Source organism: Megalobrama amblycephala, linkage group LG10 (assembly GCF_018812025.1).
Source record: "Megalobrama amblycephala isolate DHTTF-2021 linkage group LG10, ASM1881202v1, whole genome shotgun sequence".
Taxonomy (NCBI): domain Eukaryota; kingdom Metazoa; phylum Chordata; class Actinopteri; order Cypriniformes; family Xenocyprididae; genus Megalobrama; species Megalobrama amblycephala.
This window is the reverse complement of record NC_063053.1, coordinates 24405312-24425915: the sequence shown is the minus strand read 5'-3', so window position 1 is coordinate 24425915 and position 20604 is coordinate 24405312. Positions and strand designations below refer to the sequence as shown.

The following is a 20604-nucleotide window of genomic DNA, read 5'->3' as shown; positions in this document are numbered from 1 at the left end:
TAAAGAAACTTAAGCATTAAAGGGATAGTTCTCCCAAAAATGAAAATAATGTCAGAATTTACTTACCCTGAAGTTGTTCCAAACCTGTATGAATTTCTTTCTTCTGCTGAACCCAAAAGGAGATATTTTGAAGAATGTCTGTAACCAAACAACTGATGGACCCAAGTTTACTTCCATAGTATTTTTTTTTTTTTTTTTTTCCATGGGTCCATCAACTGTTTTCTTGAAAAGGCCAAAGTCTAACTGAGCCTACTCTTTCTACTTTGGAGAACATCACACTAAACTGTTTGAAAGGAAGAGGTCAGTTTGTTGCTAAATCTAAAGAATCATTTAAGGATAGACTTCAAGCATGGCGGTCTGATCTGCAGGCTGAAATAACTGAGGAAGAATGGCAAACAGCATGCTTGGAAGCCCAAACTCAGACAATGAACACCCACTTGAGATTGCTTCAGTATAAATGGTTAAAGGTGTTATAGAGGATGTTTTCGACGACTGAGAAACCAAAGACTGTTAGTGAGTTTTTGAAATGAGCGCATGCAGAAGAACAACCCCCCCTCCTTCACAGCTCATTTCAAGGGAACGCCTCCCAAAACTCGTGCACGAGTATTGGAACACGAGTGTTTGTTTACCACCTGCATTCGCTGTGTCTGTTAGTGGATTCATTATGTCGGACTCACCGCAGGTAACTCATAATCTGCAGTTGTTACTCCTGACAAAAACATTGCATGCAGCGCCTGAGGAAAGTTACTGGAGCGCGCACGTCTCTCACAAGGAACGTAATGGCAGTGATTGACAAGCCAGATTGGCTGATGTTTTTAAGGCCCTACCTCGTGCACAGATGATGTATATTGATGTTATTACTTTCAGTGCACCTAATAGTCTTTTATCAGTTAGTAAAGACAGTTTCAAGTAATACTGCAAAAATGTATAAAACAAAACATCCTCTATAACACCTCTAAGTAGACAATATATTACTCCAGTTAAATTACATCATTTCAACCCTAATATTCCTGATATGTGTTATAAATGTAAACAAGAGAAGGGAACTTTATTGCACTAAAGTTAATTGCTTTTGGGTTAAAATATTGAATATCATAAGCCAAATCATTGGTAAAAGAACTCCTCTTGATCCAAAGCTGTGTATATTGCATATCTGCCCTCTGAATTTTAAAATCACCAAACATGAGCGATTATTGTTGATTCTCTATTTGCTAGAAGCTAAACATGTAATAGCGTGTACTTGGAAAAAAGAAGAAAGTCCTAGCGTGTCTCAATGAATAAAGGGGATGACCTCACACCTTGCTTTATAAAAGGTTACCTATTTTCTGAAAAAAAAAAAAAAAAAAAAACTTTATACCTTTTGGTCCATCTGGAAAGAGTTCTATGACTTTTTGGAGAGTCTAGATGGTGACTCCTTTGTGAAATTGATGGACATTGAGAGTACAGAGACAAATATGTTATTGCTGTTTTTTTTTTTTTGTTGTTGTTGTTTTTGTTTGGTTTTTTTAGTCTTTTTTTTTTACTATTATTAGTAGTTTAAAAGGTACAATATGTAATAATTTTGTCCGCTAGAGGTCGCTAGAAGCCCATTCAAAACAAAGGCGTAGCTTGATGACGCCAAGTTTGAGTGCGGAATCTTGGGACATGTGGTCTCCATCTCAACAGACGGTGCAAAAGAATAGGGATTGGAGTTGGGAAGAACTCATGTTCATGGATTAGATTATTAACGATACTGTAGTATGAAACAGAGCAGGAGCGAGTGTTGTGGAAGCTGAACGAGGAGCTGGAGCGATTGCGCAACACGCCTCACGAGCAGCAGAACTTTTATTATAACACAGTCGCCGGCACCGCTTCTGCTTTTACGGTTATGAGTATGAGGTAACGCAGCTCTGTTTATCATATTAGATACATTCGAGTGTGTTGATGTTATAACTTTACTCTGTGCGTTCTCTCGGCGGCTGCTGTGAGAAACTGTTACACACTGCAGGAGATCGATTTTAGAATATCATATTAAATGCTGGATGGCTTGTGTTGATAAATGTCATGCAATTAATTTTAAAACGTATTGTATGATGGAGAAAATTCTGTATTACTGTTACTAAAAATAAAGCTGCATCTGATTATGGTATGTTAGCTACTTGACAAAAGTGTTTTTCCTCTGAGGCATGGTAAAGCATGTTAAATCGAAAAAAAGACTAAATGTGTTGAGCTATATAACAATAATTAGTTTTCTGTCTATAAATATATCAAAACAGTTGTTCCCTTGTCTATTAAAACATGTAATATATTAAAGCATCTTTGGTGTTTTCATGGTTTCTACAAAATAAAACCGGAAACCAAGGGTAGTGCGGGTATGACGCAATTGACAGGCGACTCCTCACACGTCCCGGAGCCTTGGTTAAAATTGCAATTTTCTCACGATTTACAAATAGTTGGAAAAATCTGGGATATTTTAAGTACTTAAGTGAACAAAATATATAACACTGGCCTAGTGGTTTTTGGATATTTTACTGCAAAAATATTACATATTGCACCTTTAATTTCTTCTTCCTTTATTTGATCTATTTATAATAGAAAATGTAAAATGTTGTTTAAACGTGTTATAATTTTTGATAAATAAAATGGTTAAAAAAACCTGTTTTCTTCAAAATATCATCTTTGGTGTTCAGCAGAAGAAAGAAATTCAGGTTTGGAACAACTTGAGGATGAGTAAATGACAGAATTTTCATTTTTGGGTGAACTATCCCTTTAATGATTCGATCACAATCTGAATCAGAATCCAGATCCAAACACTTGGTTTACATTATTACGAAGTGATTGACCCAACAGCAGCTAGCGCGACAGTGTTAAACCACATTTCGAGACAAAAACATCAATGACAAATAAGGACGATCAAAACTTACATGTACATCCATCTGTGGCACAAAATGCGGGTCTCTTGGACCATACTGCTCCATTTGGTCGAATCCAGGGTTCATCCTGTGGAAACCCGGACCGCCTTCAAACTCAGACGGGTGGAAGTTCGGGGGTCTTCCCATAAACTCAGACGGGCAGAAGTCTGGAGGTCGTTCACAAAACTCTGGAGAACGGAAACGCGGTCCACATTCAAGCTCTGGATGGTAAAACCGCGGTTCTGGTGGTCTGTTCCCAAACTCTGAATGATGCTGGAAACGTGGATCAGGACCATCAAAAGGAGGGCGGAACTCATGTCTGTCAGGATAATCCATCGGGTGGAAAGGCTCATCGTGCATCATGAATCCCTGTGTTTCATGCATAAACCGTCTATCCCCCTCCATGTTATCCATCATCATCATTCTGGGGTTTGGGGGCCCGAAGTCGCAATGGGGCCCAGGAAACCTCTGTCCAGGTGGGCCCATGGGGCGGACAGGAGCAGGACCGCGAAAACCGCCGTGAGAAGGAGGAGGGGGTCTGGGTGGAGGAGGTCCTGGTGCTGCGGGACGCATGCCATGCTGTGGTCCAGGTGTTGGAGCATTCCCATTTCCTTTCGAACGCTTACGGTTTTTCCCCATTTTCCGACAGTTGGTGACTACTGAACTGCTCAGTGACGCACAGCAGCCACAAGTTGCTCAGTGAGCGGCTAGCGGGCCAGACGAACCGTGTCACCACCGCGTTAATTTGCGCACATAACCATTCAGATATAATACTGTTTACGCCGCTTCGACGCAAACTATTAAAATAATAAAACTGTTTTAATACATTTGATTTGAGTTATGAGCCACTCACTTGACGCAAACTACGTTCAACTATCCGCTGCACGCGCGCACTCACTTCACCATCACCATGAGCACAAACAATCCAAATGGCCAGCGGATGTGACGCAGCAGATTCAAAATAAGAGTGCATAAATAAACAAGAAAGTCATTATAACTCTACAGTATTGACAAAACCAAAGTTAATTTTAAATGGTCTTGAACTGATTGATAAAAAATGCAAGAACAAACATATTTATACTATTTTCCAAAAACAAAATAAAATAACACCTAGAGGAAAACTCTATTATTGATCATATTAATTGGAAGGCTGCTTGGTTAATCCCCTTTAAATATTATATCAATAACAAAACTAAAGAAATACATTTTAAAATTTTACATACCATCTACTCTGTTAAATCAATAATTTCAAGATACTCTGATATTGATGATTTGCTCCTTTTGCAAAAATGAGAAAGAAGTGTTAACACATTAATTTTTTGATTGTAAAATTACCCAACATTTTTGGAAGGAAATGGCAGAATTTATTTTTAATCTAGTAAATGATAAATACTGTTTTTCTTGAAAGGATATTATTGTGTACTATGAAAACAATGTTAACAAAGGTCTTGAATACATTGTTAACTTACTCATATTGCCGGCAAAATTTTATAGGCCTATACATAAACAAAAATGCTTAAATTCATCCCCAATGTTTAAGGTATTTTAGTGGAATTTGATTGTTTTATATCTTCTCTGAAATTGTTAAAAAACAAAAAAGTCATTAACATGCTTAAAATATTATGATTTTATTTTCGGATCCCTTGTTACTAATTAATGTCGCATTTTGTATTGCATTGCATTGTATTGTCTTATGCTATGTTTGTAAAATTGTTCTATTTTCATTAAAAAAAAATAAACAAGAAAGTAGTAATGTAAAACTGACTCTCATTTTGTTAACAAAAATATTATTTTAATGGGTAATTTAACGACTTTCACCTCCATGGGAAATGTGCTTTTGTTCAATAGATTAGTTAAGTTTCTTCTGTTCACTATTGAACCATACTTTCCTTATTGTTTGATTTGCAATCATTTATATAGTTTAAATATAGCTTAAATATGTTTTTTTTTTTTAATTCTGAATATTAATTTTAAATAGAGTTTATTTTCGTTAAACATTTTTTTTCTTCATAACTCCATGTGGTTACTATGATGGTGACACATGCAGAATCCAGCCACCAAAACGACTATGAAATCATTGTCTTCTTCAGTTTTTGTGACAGTTTAGAGATGGATACTAACTCATATGCTGTAAGTGACAATTACCTGCGCTATAAAGCACCATTTTAAAAGGGAATATGCAATATATAGACAGTAAATTTATTACTAGGAGTTAAGCAGCCCTGGTCTGGCAAGTGAAGGGGAGAAATTATAAAAGGTTTAGAATCATTTAAGGAATATGTGGAAGTGATATGGTGAAACAAGACCAGTTTTGGGCAAGCTACTTAGAAATTATAGCTTTAGCTTACTACTTCACAAAAATTGTCTCAGAGAAAATAAATATTTCAATATAAGTTACATGATTGACAAAAGTTTGTTATATTTAAGCCTTTAGGCAAAAAGGCAGATGTAATCAGACTGAATGCATGAGTGCCATACAGTTCAACATCTCCAAAAGACGTGTTTTTACAATCAAAGAAAATAATCATTATACCATAATGATGATGATGATACTTTAATATATGCCATGCTACTCAATAGTCAGCAAATTCATGTACCATGCTATTTACATATTGAGGACTCAGAGTAATACTAATTTAAACATACATATAGCTACAATTATCAGGGTCCAAGCACCATGTGGTCTTCAGGTGTCTCTAAGGAATTATTACATTAAATTATATTGAAAGAGATAAATAATGTTGTCTCTTCGTTTTAATTAGACAGCAATACTTTCAGCTGTAAGTAAATGTTTTAAATGTCATGGCATGCCCCTATATAATACAATAATTTATCTATAAATATATAATTTTCATTCAGGGGACCTACACTATCAGTACACCTGATAAGAAGTCTGTGTACAAAAGGGGTTCCAAAAGGGGCTTTCACTGTGATGCCATGGAACCATTTTGGGTTCCTCAAAGAACCTTTCTGTGAACAGTTCTTAAAGAACAATTTTTTCTTAAAATCTGAAGAATCTTTGGAAAGACTCCATGGATGTTAAAGGTTCTTCATGGAACCATCGATGCCAATAAAGAACCTGTGTTTTTAAGAATGTATGTGTAATGAAATTTGTAATAGCAAAGACATTGCAATATTTATTCATTTTACAGACCTGTAGAAAACTTACTTCAAATAAGTAGAAAAAATACTTTCCCTTATTCAAGTACTATAACTAAATTTTGCCCTGATTTGACAATATTCAATCTTGTGGAACAGCAAATATTCAGTGACTCCTGCTGACATGATCTGAGGCTTTAACAGTCTTGCAGTTTTTCATACATCACTTCAAACTTGATGTTCACACATGAACCTGTTTGTGATGTTCACTGAGTTATTGAAACTGGTTCATAAATCATCACACATTTTAATCTTACAAAACATGAATTAAAATAGCCTAAATATTTAATCAAGAAAATCTGCCCTTTGGGAATCTGTTTGTAGTATTACTTTATTTTTGTAAACTCAACTTTAAAAAAACACAAGCTTGTTCTGTTTGAATCTGCAGGGTTAATTATCTTTTTTGAGCATTATCTCAGGTAGAGTTCATTAAGAGACACGCCCTAATTTGACACCTATATAAATGAAGATCAGGTGGGTGGTTTGGTGTGGCTGTGGAGGTGATTTCTTTTAAAAAGGCAACAGTTAATAACTTTTGGAAGCTTAGTTTGTGTTTTATATTTCCAGAGTTTAAACGCTCTGAATTAGTTCCTACTTGCTGTGATACTTGAGCACAATGGTGAGTTTATTGATTGTCATCTTCACTGTGGTACTGCTTAACTACTTCATTGCAGTTGTGATTATTGTTTGTGCTTGTTTTGGTCAAACCAGAGGGAGTGCATCTCCATACATATTGGTCAAGCAGGTATCCAGATGGGTAACTCTTGCTGGGAGCTGTATTGTTTGGAGCATGGCTTCCAGCCAGATGGGACCATCGTTGGTGATGGAAGCTCATTGGCTGACTCCTCTTTTGGCACTTTCTTCAGTGAAACTGGTGCTGGGAAGTATGTTCCTCGTGCAGTGTTTATTGATCTGGAGCCGACAGTTGTTGGTGAGACTGAACTCAATTCAGGCTTTTTATCTTTATTCATATTCAAGACTCCTACTGCTTTGTCCATTGTAGCTTTATATTATCTCTTTGATTTGAAATGCAGATGAGATCCGTAATGGACACTATCGACAGCTGTACCACCCTGAGCAGCTCATCAGTGGCAAGGAGGATGCTGCCAATAATTATGCTCGTGGTCACTATACCATTGGCAAAGAGATCGTAGACTCTGTGCTCGATCGGATGCGCAAAATGGTGAGTTGAGCAATGGTGAGCACTACTAATGTCCACTACAAATGAACTAGTAGTGCAAAGTAGAACTTTGCCATTGCACAATATTCATTAGATAAAATGTTCTTCACACTACTTTTTTTTTTTTTTTTTTTTTTTTCTAAGAGCTATTCACTGAAAAGTTCTTGGGGAACCCAGAATGGTTTTTCTGTGGCATTTATTGTGGACATTTGACCCTTTAAAGTCCTTTGCAGGATTACTGGCTGTATTTAAAAACCCACCTCTCCCTCTGATTCCTCTCTAGGCGGACCAGTGCACCGGTTTGCAGGGGTTCCTGATCTTCCACAGTTTTGGTGGAGGAACAGGCTCTGGTTTCACATCTCTGCTGATGGAGCGACTGTCTGTCGACTACGGTAAAAAGTCGAAGTTGGAGTTCTCTGTGTATCCTGCCCCTCAAGTCAGCACAGCTGTGGTTGAGCCCTACAACTCGATCCTTACGACCCACACCACTCTCGAGCACTCGGACTGCTCCTTCATGGTTGATAATGAAGCCATCTTTGACATCTGTAAACGAAACCTCGATATCGAGCGTCCCTCATACACTAACCTGAACAGGCTCATCGCCCAGATCGTGTCCTCCATTACGGCGTCACTGCGCTTTGACGGTGCGCTAAACGTTGACCTCACAGAGTTCCAGACCAACCTGGTCCCGTACCCTCGCATTCACTTTCCATTGGTCACCTACTCCCCCATCATTTCGGCCGAAAAGGCCTACCATGAGCAGCTCTCTGTACCGGAAATCACAAATGCCTGCTTTGAGCCAGCAAACCAGATGGTGAAGTGTGACCCTCGCCGTGGAAAGGTACATGGCCTGTTGTTTGCTTTACCGTGGTGACGTGGTTCCAAAAGACGTCAACGCCGCCATAGCCAACATCAAGACACGGCGCTCCATCCAGTTTGTAGACTGGTGTCCCACTGGTTTTAAGGTGGGAATCAACTACCAGCCGCCGACCGTCGTGCCAGGAGGGGATCTGGCCAAAGTGCAGAGAGCTGTCTGCATGCTAAGCAACACCACCGCCATTGCAGAGGCATGGGGTCGCCTGGACCACAAGTTCGACCTGATGTATGCCAAGAGGGCTTTTGTTCACTGGTATGTGGGTGAAGGGATGGAGGAAGGGGAGTTCTCGGAGGCTCGGGAAGACATGGCTGCCTTAGAGAAAGACTATGAGGAGGTTGGTGCTGATTCCACTGAAGACTGTGGGGAGGATGAAGAAGAATATTGAAGATGATAAATGTACTTGTAATCTGAGTAAATAAAACTTAAGCATTTGAAAACTTTTTGGTTCTGTGACTAGTTTCGCCTTCATAACCTTGCTCAAATGTGGTTTAGTTGGGGTTGATTGTGTCCTTGGGCATTTAGGGATCATTTGAGCCACAGTTCAGCTGAAATTTCATTTCGGAGTAGCGAAGGATTCATGTGAGATTGGTTTGGTTTAAACACAATTACTAATGTAACAATCACTCGCTTGCTTATGGTGTCTAACTGCTTCAAACAGCCTCTGTAAAATGTGAACGATTCCAAAAATATGCTCAAATTTAAGGTAAACCCTAAATTTACTATGCTGGAAGAGACAAAAAGGTGCATGATATTTGTAAGACTTATGAAACTGATCAGTGTAACTTGAAGCTTGCTGGATACTATGGAGGCCAAGATAACTGAAGACATCTAAATTGCTCCTACAGTGCTGCAGTATCATTATCAGGGCCTGTCTTGAAACTGTCCATAATTCCACAAATGGCATGAGTATCCAAATGCAGAAACCAAATGTTTAAATGTTTCCAAGTTACCAAATCCAATACTAGAGTAAAAGTCTTAGGCCTGGTTTCACAGACAGGGCTTTGATTAAGCTAGAATTAGGCCTTCATTCAATTGGCTTTTAATGTGCCTTAGAAAAAGTGGGTCAATACCACTGTTTTGTCTCTAAATGTACATTAGTAAGTTTTGTCCATGCAAGTTCCCTTCAGTTAAAATGGCTCAAACATGCATTTTTGTCTGGAACTAGGCTTAAGCCTTGTCTTTGAAACCAGGGGTTAGAGTATCTGATTTTAATAGTATTTCCCCCAGTTTTACAGATGAGGCTCAAACCTAGTCTTGTAGCCAATCAGCAGTAAGGGGTGTATCCACTTATGATGGGGGAGGAGAGAGTAAGCAAGAGGAAGATTTGGGTTGCATTCCAGTTTGTTTTTTAAATGCCCTTCCCTTGCTAACTTCCCTCAGTCTCTTTGGCTGCTTCTGAAAACCTAGGTAGCTGTCTTGCTGCCTCGCTGTCTTATAAGAGAATGACTTGTATGGCAGCGTTTATGCATGAAGGCACCTCATGAAACTGATTTCGGACAGACTTCTGAGGCAGCCTAACAGTTTAATGATCTATAGCAATATAGCGTGAGCTTTGGTGAGAACTAAACAAATATTTAATTATTACAGTAGTAATTTTTCAATAGAAATGATATCAAAATTGGAATATGTTGGTCAAAATCGTACATTTATACACAAACTGAGCAGCAAATGCAACTTTCGGATGCCATCTTTATGTTTCTAGCTCAACTGTCACAGAATGGAAAGCACAGGATTGTGGGATATCAAAGGCAGCTAAGGATACATCCATGCTTCCTTCAAAAATCGATTTTAGGAAGGTATCTCATGAGACAGGAAGTGAAGCTAACATTGGATTCGGACGTGCCTTGATGCCTTACTACCTTGAAATGTGTCCTCAGAAGGCAGCAATTTCCAGTTTTCAGACGCAGCCTTTGACTCGGATGTACGTCATTGCTTACGTTGCACGAGTGCCCACTACTGGTGGAACCTTTGCAATGGGCTGAACTGGAACGTCCTAAGCCCGTGATCACTTGGAATCCGCAATGGAGCTGATTTATTATTTTTTCCCCTTACAAAATTGTTTAATACAGCATTCTATATGTATATGTGTGTTTTAAATGTTTAAAAAAATATATCATAGAGTTGTTTGTGGTGGGGTAAATTAAACGCCATATGCTGTGACGTCATAATCGTGTTGCATTGTGGGTTATGGAGCTGCCTGAAGTGTACATGTGAAGTAGCCTCGCTCCCTCAGTTAAAATCGAGGGAGCGAGGGTCTGTCTATATAAACTTCCCTCGTCCACTTCACGAAGTGGAATGCACTTCAAAATGGTGGCAGGGATTCCCCCAAGGGGAAGTGTTTAGGGAAGTTTACAGGTGCGTGTCTAAAACTGGAGTGGAACGCAGCCTTGTAGAAAGAGAGGTGGCGAAGATATTACCAAAGAGGAAAAGTTAGAGGAATATAATTAGAAGAAGGGCTACAATCAGGCAAGAGCCAGGATCCTTCATATTTGTTGTGGACAATGAGTGGGCCTTGAATTCAAAAAAGTTGAGATCCATTGGTCTTGAGCAGATGTGTGCAAAGTTTGTTGAAGATCTGAGGAGGAGTTTGAAATAGGAACTTCTCCCAGGCAGTTTCTAGATAATTACAATGGCAGATACATTTTATATAAGAACATAAAAATGAGATATGCACTTGTTATTCAGGCAAAGATTCTGAAGAAACAAGAATTTTGATGCAATCATGTGGATGTGGCGTTATTAGCGAATACATAAAGTTGCATATCCCACCACTTTGTGGACAGTTTTCTCAAAAATTGGTACACATACTTGTTTACACAAGATGTACAATGATATTAATTTTATAGCAGTAGTAGATTATTCAGGTTTAACGTCATTAGCAGCTTAAATTTGACTGGCTGTTGTCTGACATTTTTTTTCATCTTCATTGATTATACAATTACGGCATTGTTGTATTGCCACCTATATGTGCAATTATAATGCCACTTGGTGTGCATCCTTAGAATGTCCTGTGGTCTATGTGTATTACATTTTGTCAAGGTTGGATGCTGCGTTCAGGAGATATACGTCAATTTGTGAAAAACAAGCAACGCTAGGCCGTTTAATTCACTAATGACTTTTTAATGCTTCAACAAATCTAAAAGCTTTTGTCACCACTATCCCTATCTGCTGTGTGCTCAATTAGGTGAAGATAAGGTCAAAAGCCTAGGACAAGTTTGAAAAGGCAAGCTGGTGATTGAATTTGAGTTATTTAACTACCCCACAAAGTATTAAGCCTGATTTGACAATCAATCTTGTGGAACAGCAAATATTCAGTGATTCCTGCAAGCTTGATCTGAGGCTTTAACAGTCTTGCAATCATTCATACACCACATCAAACTCACACATGATTAATCTGTTTGTGATATTCACTGAGTGAATGAAACTGGTTCATAACACATTTTAATCTTACAAAAAACATTAATTCAATAGCCTAAATCTTAATTCAAGAAAATCTGCCCTTTGGGGATCTGCTTGTAGTATTATGATAAAAAGTTTAATTTTTTTAAACTCAACTTTAAAAACACAAGCTTGTTCTGTTTGAATCTGCAGGGTTAATTATCTTTTTTGAGCATTATCTCAGGTAGAGTTCATTAAGAGACACGCCCTAATTTGACACCTATATAAATGAAGATCAGGTGGGTGGTTTGGTGTGGCTGTGGAGGTGATTTCTTTTAAAAAGGCAACAGTTAATAACTTTTGGAAGCTTAGTTTTATATTTCCAGAGTTTAAACGCTCTGAATTAGTTCCTACTTGCTGTGATACTTGAGCACAATGGTGAGTTTATTGATTGTTATCTTCACTGTGGTACTGCTTAACTACTTCATTGCAGTTGTGATTATTGTTTGTGCTTGTTTTGGTCAAACCAGAGGGAGTGCATCTCCATACATATTGGTCAAGCAGGTATCCAGATGGGTAACTCTTGCTGGGAGCTGTATTGTTTGGAGCATGGCTTCCAGCCAGATGGGACCATCGTTAGTGATGCAAGCTCAGTGGCTGACTCCTCTTTTGGCACTTTCTTCAGTGAAACTGGTGCTGGGAAGTATGTTCCTCGTGCAATGTTTATTGATCTGGAGCCGACAGTTGTTGGTAAGACTGAACTCAATTCAGGCTTTTTATCTTTATTCATATTCAAGACTCTTGTTGCTTTGTCCATTGTAGCTTTATATTCTTATCTCTTTTATTTGAAATGCAGATGAGATCCGTAATGGACACTATCGACAGCTGTACCACCCTGAGCAGCTCATCAGTGGCAAGGAGGATGCTGCCAATAATTATGCTCGTGGTCACTATACCATTGGCAAAGAGATCGTAGACTCTGTGCTCGATCGGATGCGCAAAATGGTGAGTTGAGCAATGGTGAGCACTGCTAATGTCCACTACAAATGAACTAGTAGTGCAAAGTAGAACTTTGCCATTGCACAATATTCATTAGATAAAATGTTCTTCACACTTAACTTTTTTTTTTTTTTTTTTTTCTCTAAGAGCTATTACCAGAAAAGTTCTTGGGGAACCCAGAATGGTTTTTCTGTGGCATTTATTGTGGACATTTGACCCTTTAAAGTCCTTTGCAGGATTACTGGCTGTATTTAAAAACCCACCTCTCCCTCTGATTCCTCTCTAGGCGGACCAGTGCACCGGTTTGCAGGGGTTCCTGATCTTCCACAGTTTTGGTGGAGGAACAGGCTCTGGTTTCACATCTCTGCTGATGGAGCGACTGTCTGTCGACTACGGTAAAAAGTCGAAGTTGGAGTTCTCTGTGTATCCTGCCCCTCAAGTCAGCACAGCTGTGGTTGAGCCCTACAACTCGATCCTTACGACCCACACCACTCTCGAGCACTCGGACTGCTCCTTCATGGTGGATAACGAAGCCATCTTTGACATCTGTAAGCGAAACCTCGATATCGAGCGTCCCTCATACACTAACCTGAACAGGCTCATCGCCCAGATCGTGTCCTCCATTACGGCATCACTGCGCTTTGACGGTGCGTTAAACGTTGACCTCACGGAGTTCCAGACCAACCTGGTCCCGTACCCTCGCATTCACTTTCCATTGGTCACCTACTCCCCCATCATTTCGGCCGAAAAGGCCTACCATGAGCAGCTCTCTGTACCGGAAATCACAAATGCCTGCTTTGAGCCAGCAAACCAGATGGTGAAGTGTGACCCTCGCCGTGGAAAATACATGGCCTGCTGTTTGCTTTACCGTGGTGACGTGGTTCCAAAAGACGTCAACGCCGCCATAGCCAACATCAAGACACGGCGCTCCATCCAGTTTGTAGACTGGTGTCCCACTGGTTTTAAGGTGGGAATCAACTACCAGCCGCCCACCGTTGTGCCAGGAGGGGGATCTGACCAAAGTGCAGAGAGCTGTCTGCATGCTAAGCAACACCACCGCCATTGCAGAGGCATGGGGTCGCCTGGACCACAAGTTCGACCTGATGTATGCCAAGAGGGCTTTTGTTCACTGGTATGTGGGTGAAGGGATGGAGGAAGGGGAGTTCTCGGAGGCGCGGGAAGACATGGCTGCCTTGGAGAAAGACTATGAGGAGGTTGGTGCTGATTCCACGGAGGACTGTGGGGAGGATGAAGAAGAATACTGAAGATGATGAATGTACTTATGAGTAAATAAACTTGATGAATTAGAACTCTTGATTGTTGATTGTGTCTTTGGGCATTTAGGGAACATAATTGAGCCACAGTTCAGCTGTAATCACATTTCAGAGTGGTGAGGGCTTCATTATGTGTGAGCTCTGTTTTAAGTGTAACTCCTGATGTAACCATCACTCACTTGCATATGGTTTCTAATTGCTTCAAACAGCCTCTTTGTAAAATGTGACCCAATTCCAAAAATATGCTTAAGTTTATCTACCTTAATTTTCCAATGCTGGAAGAGGAAAAACTGCATGATAGTTGTAGATATGTAATTAACATCAGTAACTTTGAGCTTGCTAGATACTAAGGGGGCCAAAATAACTGAAGAAATCTAAATGGCTCCTACAGTGCTGCAGTCTCATTGTCAGGGGCCATCTTAAAACACTTAATCCCTGTTTACGCCTGGTATTTAGATGTTTTGGTCGATCGGACAAGAAGTGCAGTGTGCATCTCGAGACAAAACAATGGCTCTAACATTTTAAAATGTCAGTGCAAGTTACTTTCAGTTAAAACAACTTCATGCATTTTAGTCTAGGACTAGCTTAAGCCTTGTCTGTGAAACCGGGGAAAATCTCATACTTCTGAGGGTCCTGCAGCAGAGCAACTGGCATTGAGAAGAATGGAAACTAATGAATGGCTTTCTGCAGGTATTACAGACCTCTTGCTCCATCATAGTTTCCATGCTAGTACAGATCCTGCATTAACGCCCTCCGATCAAAATGCAGGGGGCTTGATGGTTTTGTAGTCTGACCTACTTCTAGGGGACATTCACCAAGCATGCTTTCTGGAATTAAAGATAATTAAGTGGCATGCAAAAAAACAAAGGTAGGTCAGTTCCTCCTATGATTTCCTCCTCACTACTAAAAGATGTCTGGGAGCTTTTCTTTGGCTAATTTTGCACACTGTATTGCATGGAAAAAAAAACCCCTCTACACTCAATTTGAAGAAAAGCATTTATTTTGTGAGCTGAAGTTGAGTAACTTGAGTTAAGTTGAACAGAGAAAACATTTCAGAAGATGGACAGTATATGAATATATAGGTTTATCTCAATTCAAAATTGGACTTTGGATGATATTTTATATCTCCATCTCTATACAAGTGAACATAAACATGTCCAAAGAATTAAAATTATTTCTTTTTTTTTTGAGGAAAAAACAAAGCGATAACTGTATGTTTTGCTTAGCAAATAATGCGACAAGCTACAATACTTTTAAATATTTATTGCCATTACTGCATCTTAATGAGACAGGCTAAAGGAAATTTTTGAGTTTGTAGGGTTCTGGTGCTTGACAATCAGCAGGTAGTTAAAGCACCATCCTTGTCATGGACTGTTGTCTGACAGACTAGTCATTTTTCATGCAGCCCTTAAACATGGATGCTGATGTTTTTCTCTTTTCAAAATCTTTGCAAATATTTCCAAATTCAAATGCTTACAATCATTCAAATGGTGATCAACCAACTTAATGTCATATATGAAGGCATTTAAAGAAATTTAAAATAGAATAAAGGCAAGTTTTCTTTTGGTATTCAAACTAAATCCACAATGCCGACACCTTTGACCAGATTAAAAAAAAAAAAAAAAAAAACTGCTTTCTTAACGTTTACACATCCCTTCTTTTTCAATTTTTTACCAAAAAATGTCATTTGTTAATAACAAAACTATGAACATTTTCAAAAAAATATCACCTCTACAATATAACATCAATAATTAAGATCCTTCATTGAACTTAGTGGAGTACCCTCATCAGCCATGAACGAACTTACAATTTTGTAAGATAAAGAAACTGTAGCATAAACCTAAATAAACATGAAATACCACTTTTGGTGTAACAACCAATTTATGCTAGGGTTCAAAGTAGGTGCTAAGTGCGAAGCAAAGACCACGCTACAGAGAAACTTACTCGAAACTCTGGATTCTGACAACAAATATTCGCTTTTTTTCGTTCTTATATGGGTGTGGTATTTGTAGTGTCTACTTTTACATTAGTAGGCATTCGGTAAGCATTGTGTATCACTCTCAGGGTCACTTAGTCAAAAGGGCTGAAGTCCCTCTCTAAGTTTTCAGATTCATCGTCATCAGAAAAGAAGTCGTCGTCATCAATGTCTTCCTCATCGTAATCCTCGTGCCATTCAGGAACGTATTCATCGTCATACTCGTCATCCTCCTCTGCTTCATCGCCGGGGTCCTCGTTGTTGTTGTTGTCGGAGTCTCCGGACTCAGAGCCTCCATCTGATTTGGACCTGAAATTATATATATATATATTTTTTTAAAGAACCTGCATGTGCCAGTGGTGTTTCTCTGTAAATGTTTGGTGGCTCACTCTTTGTTGGCGTCTGTGTGGTTAGCCAGATTAGAGGCCTGCGCCGTCTCCTGGTCTGACCCAGTCTTGGACTGGTATCCCACACGGAAGTCCTGCAAATAAAGATAATTTTCAGAGATGGTCAAATGTGTTGCTTCGAAGGCATTTAATGAACAAGTTCATGTTTAAGCCTAAAAAAGTACACAAGTGAGAATATGTAGGAGTAGATTTACCTGAGTGGAGTGCTGGAGGATGGCCACAAGACGCTCCTGAATTCGGCGAATAAGCTCTAGGCCGGTATTAAGGTGTTCGGGTTTTAGGAGTCGGACACAGGATGCAAGATCAGTGCACTGCAGCAGGGTCTCCTCTGAAACCAAAATGTACATTTATTCACTTCAGAACTTAATTTGCGTCAACTCCGTCATTAAAAAGCATGATATTTTAATTTGATCCATCCAACAACAGTCTTCAATTATGTATTAATGGTGTTCAGTAAAGGAGCTAAGTGAAAAAAATAAATTCTCAACTTTTTGTCTTGGGTTAGAGTTATTATGAACAATCCAGTTCCTAAATTCCTTAACTCTCCAACCTCCTTTTTAATATTAAACATATATAACCAATGTTCTTCGGTAAATACATGATATCAAGTAGTTCAGTTGATGTTTTAATATTTTAACACAATGAACTGAAAAAAGAATAAGACAGTTCTTTAAAAATGAAAAAAACCTTCACCTGACAATGTTAAAAACTGACTGTGTTGACAAAGGTCCAGCTGGGGCCAGATATACAGTATATGTAAATAGAATCAATTTTTTGAGAGCACTTGTCAACCATCAGACATACAGGTGCTGGTCATACAATTAGAATATCATCAAAAAGTTGATTTATTTCACTAATTCCATTCAAAAAGTGAAACTTGTATATTATATTCATTCATTACACACAGACTGATATATTTCAAATGTTTATTTCTTTTAATTTTGATGATTATAACTGACAACTAAGGAAAATCCCAAATTCAGTATCTCAGAAAATTGGAATATTACTTAAAGGTGCTAAAGAGGATGTTTTGTTTTATACATTTTTGCAATATTACTTGAAACTGTCTTTACTAACTGATAAAAGACTATTTATTAGGTGCACTGAAAGGAATAATATTAATATACATCATCTGTGCACTAGGTAGAGCCTTAAAAACATCAGCCGATCATCGCGTAAACGATTGGCCCTCTGGCTTGTCAATCACTGCCGTGACGTTCCTTGTGAGAGACGTGCGCGGATTGGCTCTCTGGCTTGTCAATCACTACCATGACGTTCCTTGTGAGAGACGAGCGCGGCTGCGCGCTCCAGTAACTTTCCACACTCCACAGGCGCCGCATGCAATGTTTTTTGTCAGGAGACAGGAGTAACAACTGCAGATTATGAGTTACCTGCGGTGAGTCCGACATAATGAATCCACAAACAGACACAGCGAATGCCGGTGGTAAACACTCGTGTTCCAATACTCGTGCACGAGTTTTGGGAGGCGTTCCTTTGAAATGCGCTGTGAAGGAGGGGGGCTGTTCTTACGCATGCGCTCATTTCAAAAACTCAGTAACAGTCTTTGGATTCTTAGTCGACGAAAAAATCCTCTTTAGCACCTTTAAGACCAATACAAAGAAAGGACTTTTAGAAATCTTGGCCAACTGAAAAGTATGAACATGAAAAGTATGAGCATGTACAGCACTCAGTACTTAGTTGGGGCTCCTTTTGCCTGAATTACTGCAGCAATGTGGCGTGGCATGGAGTCGATCAGTCTGAGGCACTGCTCAGGTGTTATGAGAGCCCAGGTTGCTCTGATAGTGGCCTTCAGCTCTTCTGCATTGTTGGGTCTGGCATATCGCATCTTCCTCTTCACAATACCCCATAGATTTTCTACGGGGTTAAGGTCAGGCGAGTTTGCTGGCCAATTAAACTTTACTTTCATCAGAGAACATAACTTTGGACCACTCAGCAGCAGTCCAGTCCTTTTTGTCTTTAGCCCAGGCGAGATGCTTCTGTCTGTTGTTGAAGAGTAGCTTGACACAAGGAATGCGACAGCTGAAACCCATGACTTGCATACGTCTGTGCGTAGTGGTTCTTGAAGCACTGACTCCAGCTGCAGTCCACTCTTTGTGAATCTCCCTCACATTTTTGAATGGGTTTTGTTTCACAATCCTCTCCAGGGTGCGGTTATCCCTATTGCTTGTACACTTTTTTTCTACCACATCTTTTCCTTCCCTTCGCCTCTCTATTAATGTGCTTGGACACAGAGCTCTGTGAACAGCCAGCCTCTTTTGCAATGACCTTTTGTGTCTTGCCCTCCTTGTGCAAGGTGCAAATGGACGTCTTTTGGACAACTGTCAAGTCAGCAGTCTTCCCCATGATTGTGTAGCCTACAGAACTAGACTGAGAGACCCTTTAAAAGGCCTTTGCAGGTGTTTTGAGTTAATTAGCTGATTAGAGTGTGGCACCAGGTGTCTTCAATATTGAACCTTTTCACAATATTCTAATTTTCTGAGATACTGAATTTGGGATTTTCCTTAGTTGTTAGTTATAATCATCAAAATTAAAAGAAATAAACATTTGAAATATATCAGTCTGTGTGTAATGAATGAATATAATATACAAGTTTCACTTTTTGAATGGAATAAGTGAAATAAATCAACTTTTTGATGATATTCTAATTATATGACCAGCACCTGTATAACCTGACGGAGTTGAGAAAATTTAATTTTTTTTCCACCTTAACCACATGTTGTACAGTGGAGCAATTTTGTTTTCTTTCTCAGTTGTAGCTGCCTTAATAAACATCAAAAATGCCAAGATTTATTCCACAACTATTTACAGAAACGATTACACCGGGATGACGGAGTTGACATGTTAAAGCTGTGACCGCAGAGACTTCAACATTGTTTGTTTAAAATATAAAATAAATATATAAAACTTTCAGGACTATGTCCTACTGTGAGATCCACAATGAGCAGGAAAAAGGAAAGGGGTCCTCAGAGTTGAAGATGAACATTACAATGCTTGATTTATTCAGAATTATAAAAAATCCTGACAAAGTTGATGCAAAGTGAGGACACAACTTTGATAGGCATTTTTTTATGGAAAATATAATTCAAGACTTACGTTTTGTATTGTTTGATATATGACAGATCTCTGCCTTTCAATTTAAATGTATATTTTTGAATTTGTTGCATTTTTAAACACTTTGTTTGGCAATTTTACATTGTGACCTCATGCTGAGGACAGGTTAAATTACATGTATTTTCCAAGTATAGAGCATGTATTTAAATAATACTAACAAAATTATTTAAAAATAAAAGCAATGAATGTCCTGAGTATCCAGATTTCCTTTAGATGTAACATTTAAAGTATTTTTATTTTGATGAATTTATTTATTTTTAACATAAAGAGGGCTTTTGTGTGTAGGACATGTTTTGTCCCTTATCTCAAGAATCAGTTAATTAATTATATTCAAAGTAAAATTAAAATAAATAAATGCAATATGATCTGCTATATTCAGTGTCTGAAAGCTTCTCACAGCAAATGCAGCAAACTCCATCATTGTATGCGCTGCGAGTTTAATGCACATTTAGGAATGCAACGTGTGATGCAATGACTGATTGTCAGAATGCAGAGTGAGCTTTCCCTAACACCCACCAAGAAGGATCTGCAGGGCGTTAGTATGAAGGTCCAGAGCTTCTGTCTGTTGCTCCATCACATCCATCTTCTCAGTGTCCTGGTTGTAATAGCTGTATACACACGAGTACGCCAGCACCTACATGACAAATTACACAAATACAACCATAAGGATAAAGAAAACAACTGAAAATATCGAAATAAATTAAAGCCATTTAAGATTCTCACCTTTCGAGCTTGGGCGAGAATCTTGCAGGCGTCAATCACAAATGTCAAAGACTTCATCTGTAAAGCTTCATTTATAGAAAACACCTTGTTCTCCAGGTTGATTGCAAAGTCCTGCGGAAAGCAATAGACAGATACTTACTAAACTTGTATAGAATTTTGAAAGTTTGAAATGAATGTGACGAACGGCTCCAACAAACCTTGGCTTGGTTATGAAATGTGCATCTCTCATTGTAGTCTTGGAACTTCTTCTCTTGCCTTGCAGCTTTACTCACCTGTGATTGCATATTAAGAGATACAGAGAACTTTTAGTGATGGGCCGAGAAGTCTGAATATTTACAATATGCAAATATTTAAAATCAGTGTCTGATTTTAAACCTAGGTGGCTTTACGTCCAGCGCTTCCAGGTTCCTTAATTTTATTTATAAGTTGAAATTGTAAATTAAAAAAAAATTAGTTTCATTGCGATGGTTTCTCTATATAAGACTCTTATTCCTCATCTGGGATCATGTAGAACGCTTTGAAGCTGCAATGAAACTAATTTTGACCTAATTTTCAACCGTTTGGGCTCCATTGAAGTCCACTATATGGAGAAAAATCCTGGAATGTTTT

General features: G+C 38.8%; 2 protein-coding genes and 2 pseudogenes across 8 annotated transcripts in view; 2 read left to right on the top strand and 2 right to left on the bottom strand.

The window, feature by feature from the left end:
* si:dkeyp-121d4.3 overlaps nt 1-3844 on the bottom strand; it is a 42440-nt gene extending 38596 nt beyond the window's left edge. For 4 of the 5 annotated variants that reach the window (XM_048205529.1, XM_048205524.1, XM_048205527.1 and 1 more), the window contains exon 1: nt 2904-3843. In XM_048205529.1, the coding sequence (XP_048061486.1) occupies nt 2904-3530 (627 nt within the window). In that variant the 5' untranslated portion in view covers nt 3531-3843. Of the gene's footprint in view, nt 1-2903 lie in introns of all 5 variants that reach the window. The other variant, XM_048205528.1, reaches the window with a different exon arrangement.
* A 2669-nt stretch (nt 3845-6513) lies between these two features.
* On the top strand, nt 6514-8544 carry LOC125277199 (annotated as a pseudogene).
* Nucleotides 8545-11772: 3228 nt separating this feature from the next.
* Nucleotides 11773-13799, top strand: LOC125277197 (annotated as a pseudogene).
* Nucleotides 13800-14740: 941 nt separating this feature from the next.
* Nucleotides 14741-20604, bottom strand: part of LOC125277195 (cullin-9) — a 62176-nt gene continuing 56312 nt past the window's right edge. For all 3 annotated transcript variants that reach the window (XM_048205521.1, XM_048205522.1, XM_048205523.1), the window contains 6 exons: nt 20193-20267; nt 19996-20106; nt 19789-19906; nt 16335-16468; nt 16123-16214; nt 14741-16042 (listed from right to left, as the gene is read on the bottom strand). In XM_048205521.1, the coding sequence (XP_048061478.1) occupies nt 15829-16042; nt 16123-16214; nt 16335-16468; nt 19789-19906; nt 19996-20106; nt 20193-20267 (744 nt within the window). In that variant the 3' untranslated portion in view covers nt 14741-15828. The remainder of the gene's footprint in view (nt 16043-16122; nt 16215-16334; nt 16469-19788; nt 19907-19995; nt 20107-20192; nt 20268-20604) is intronic.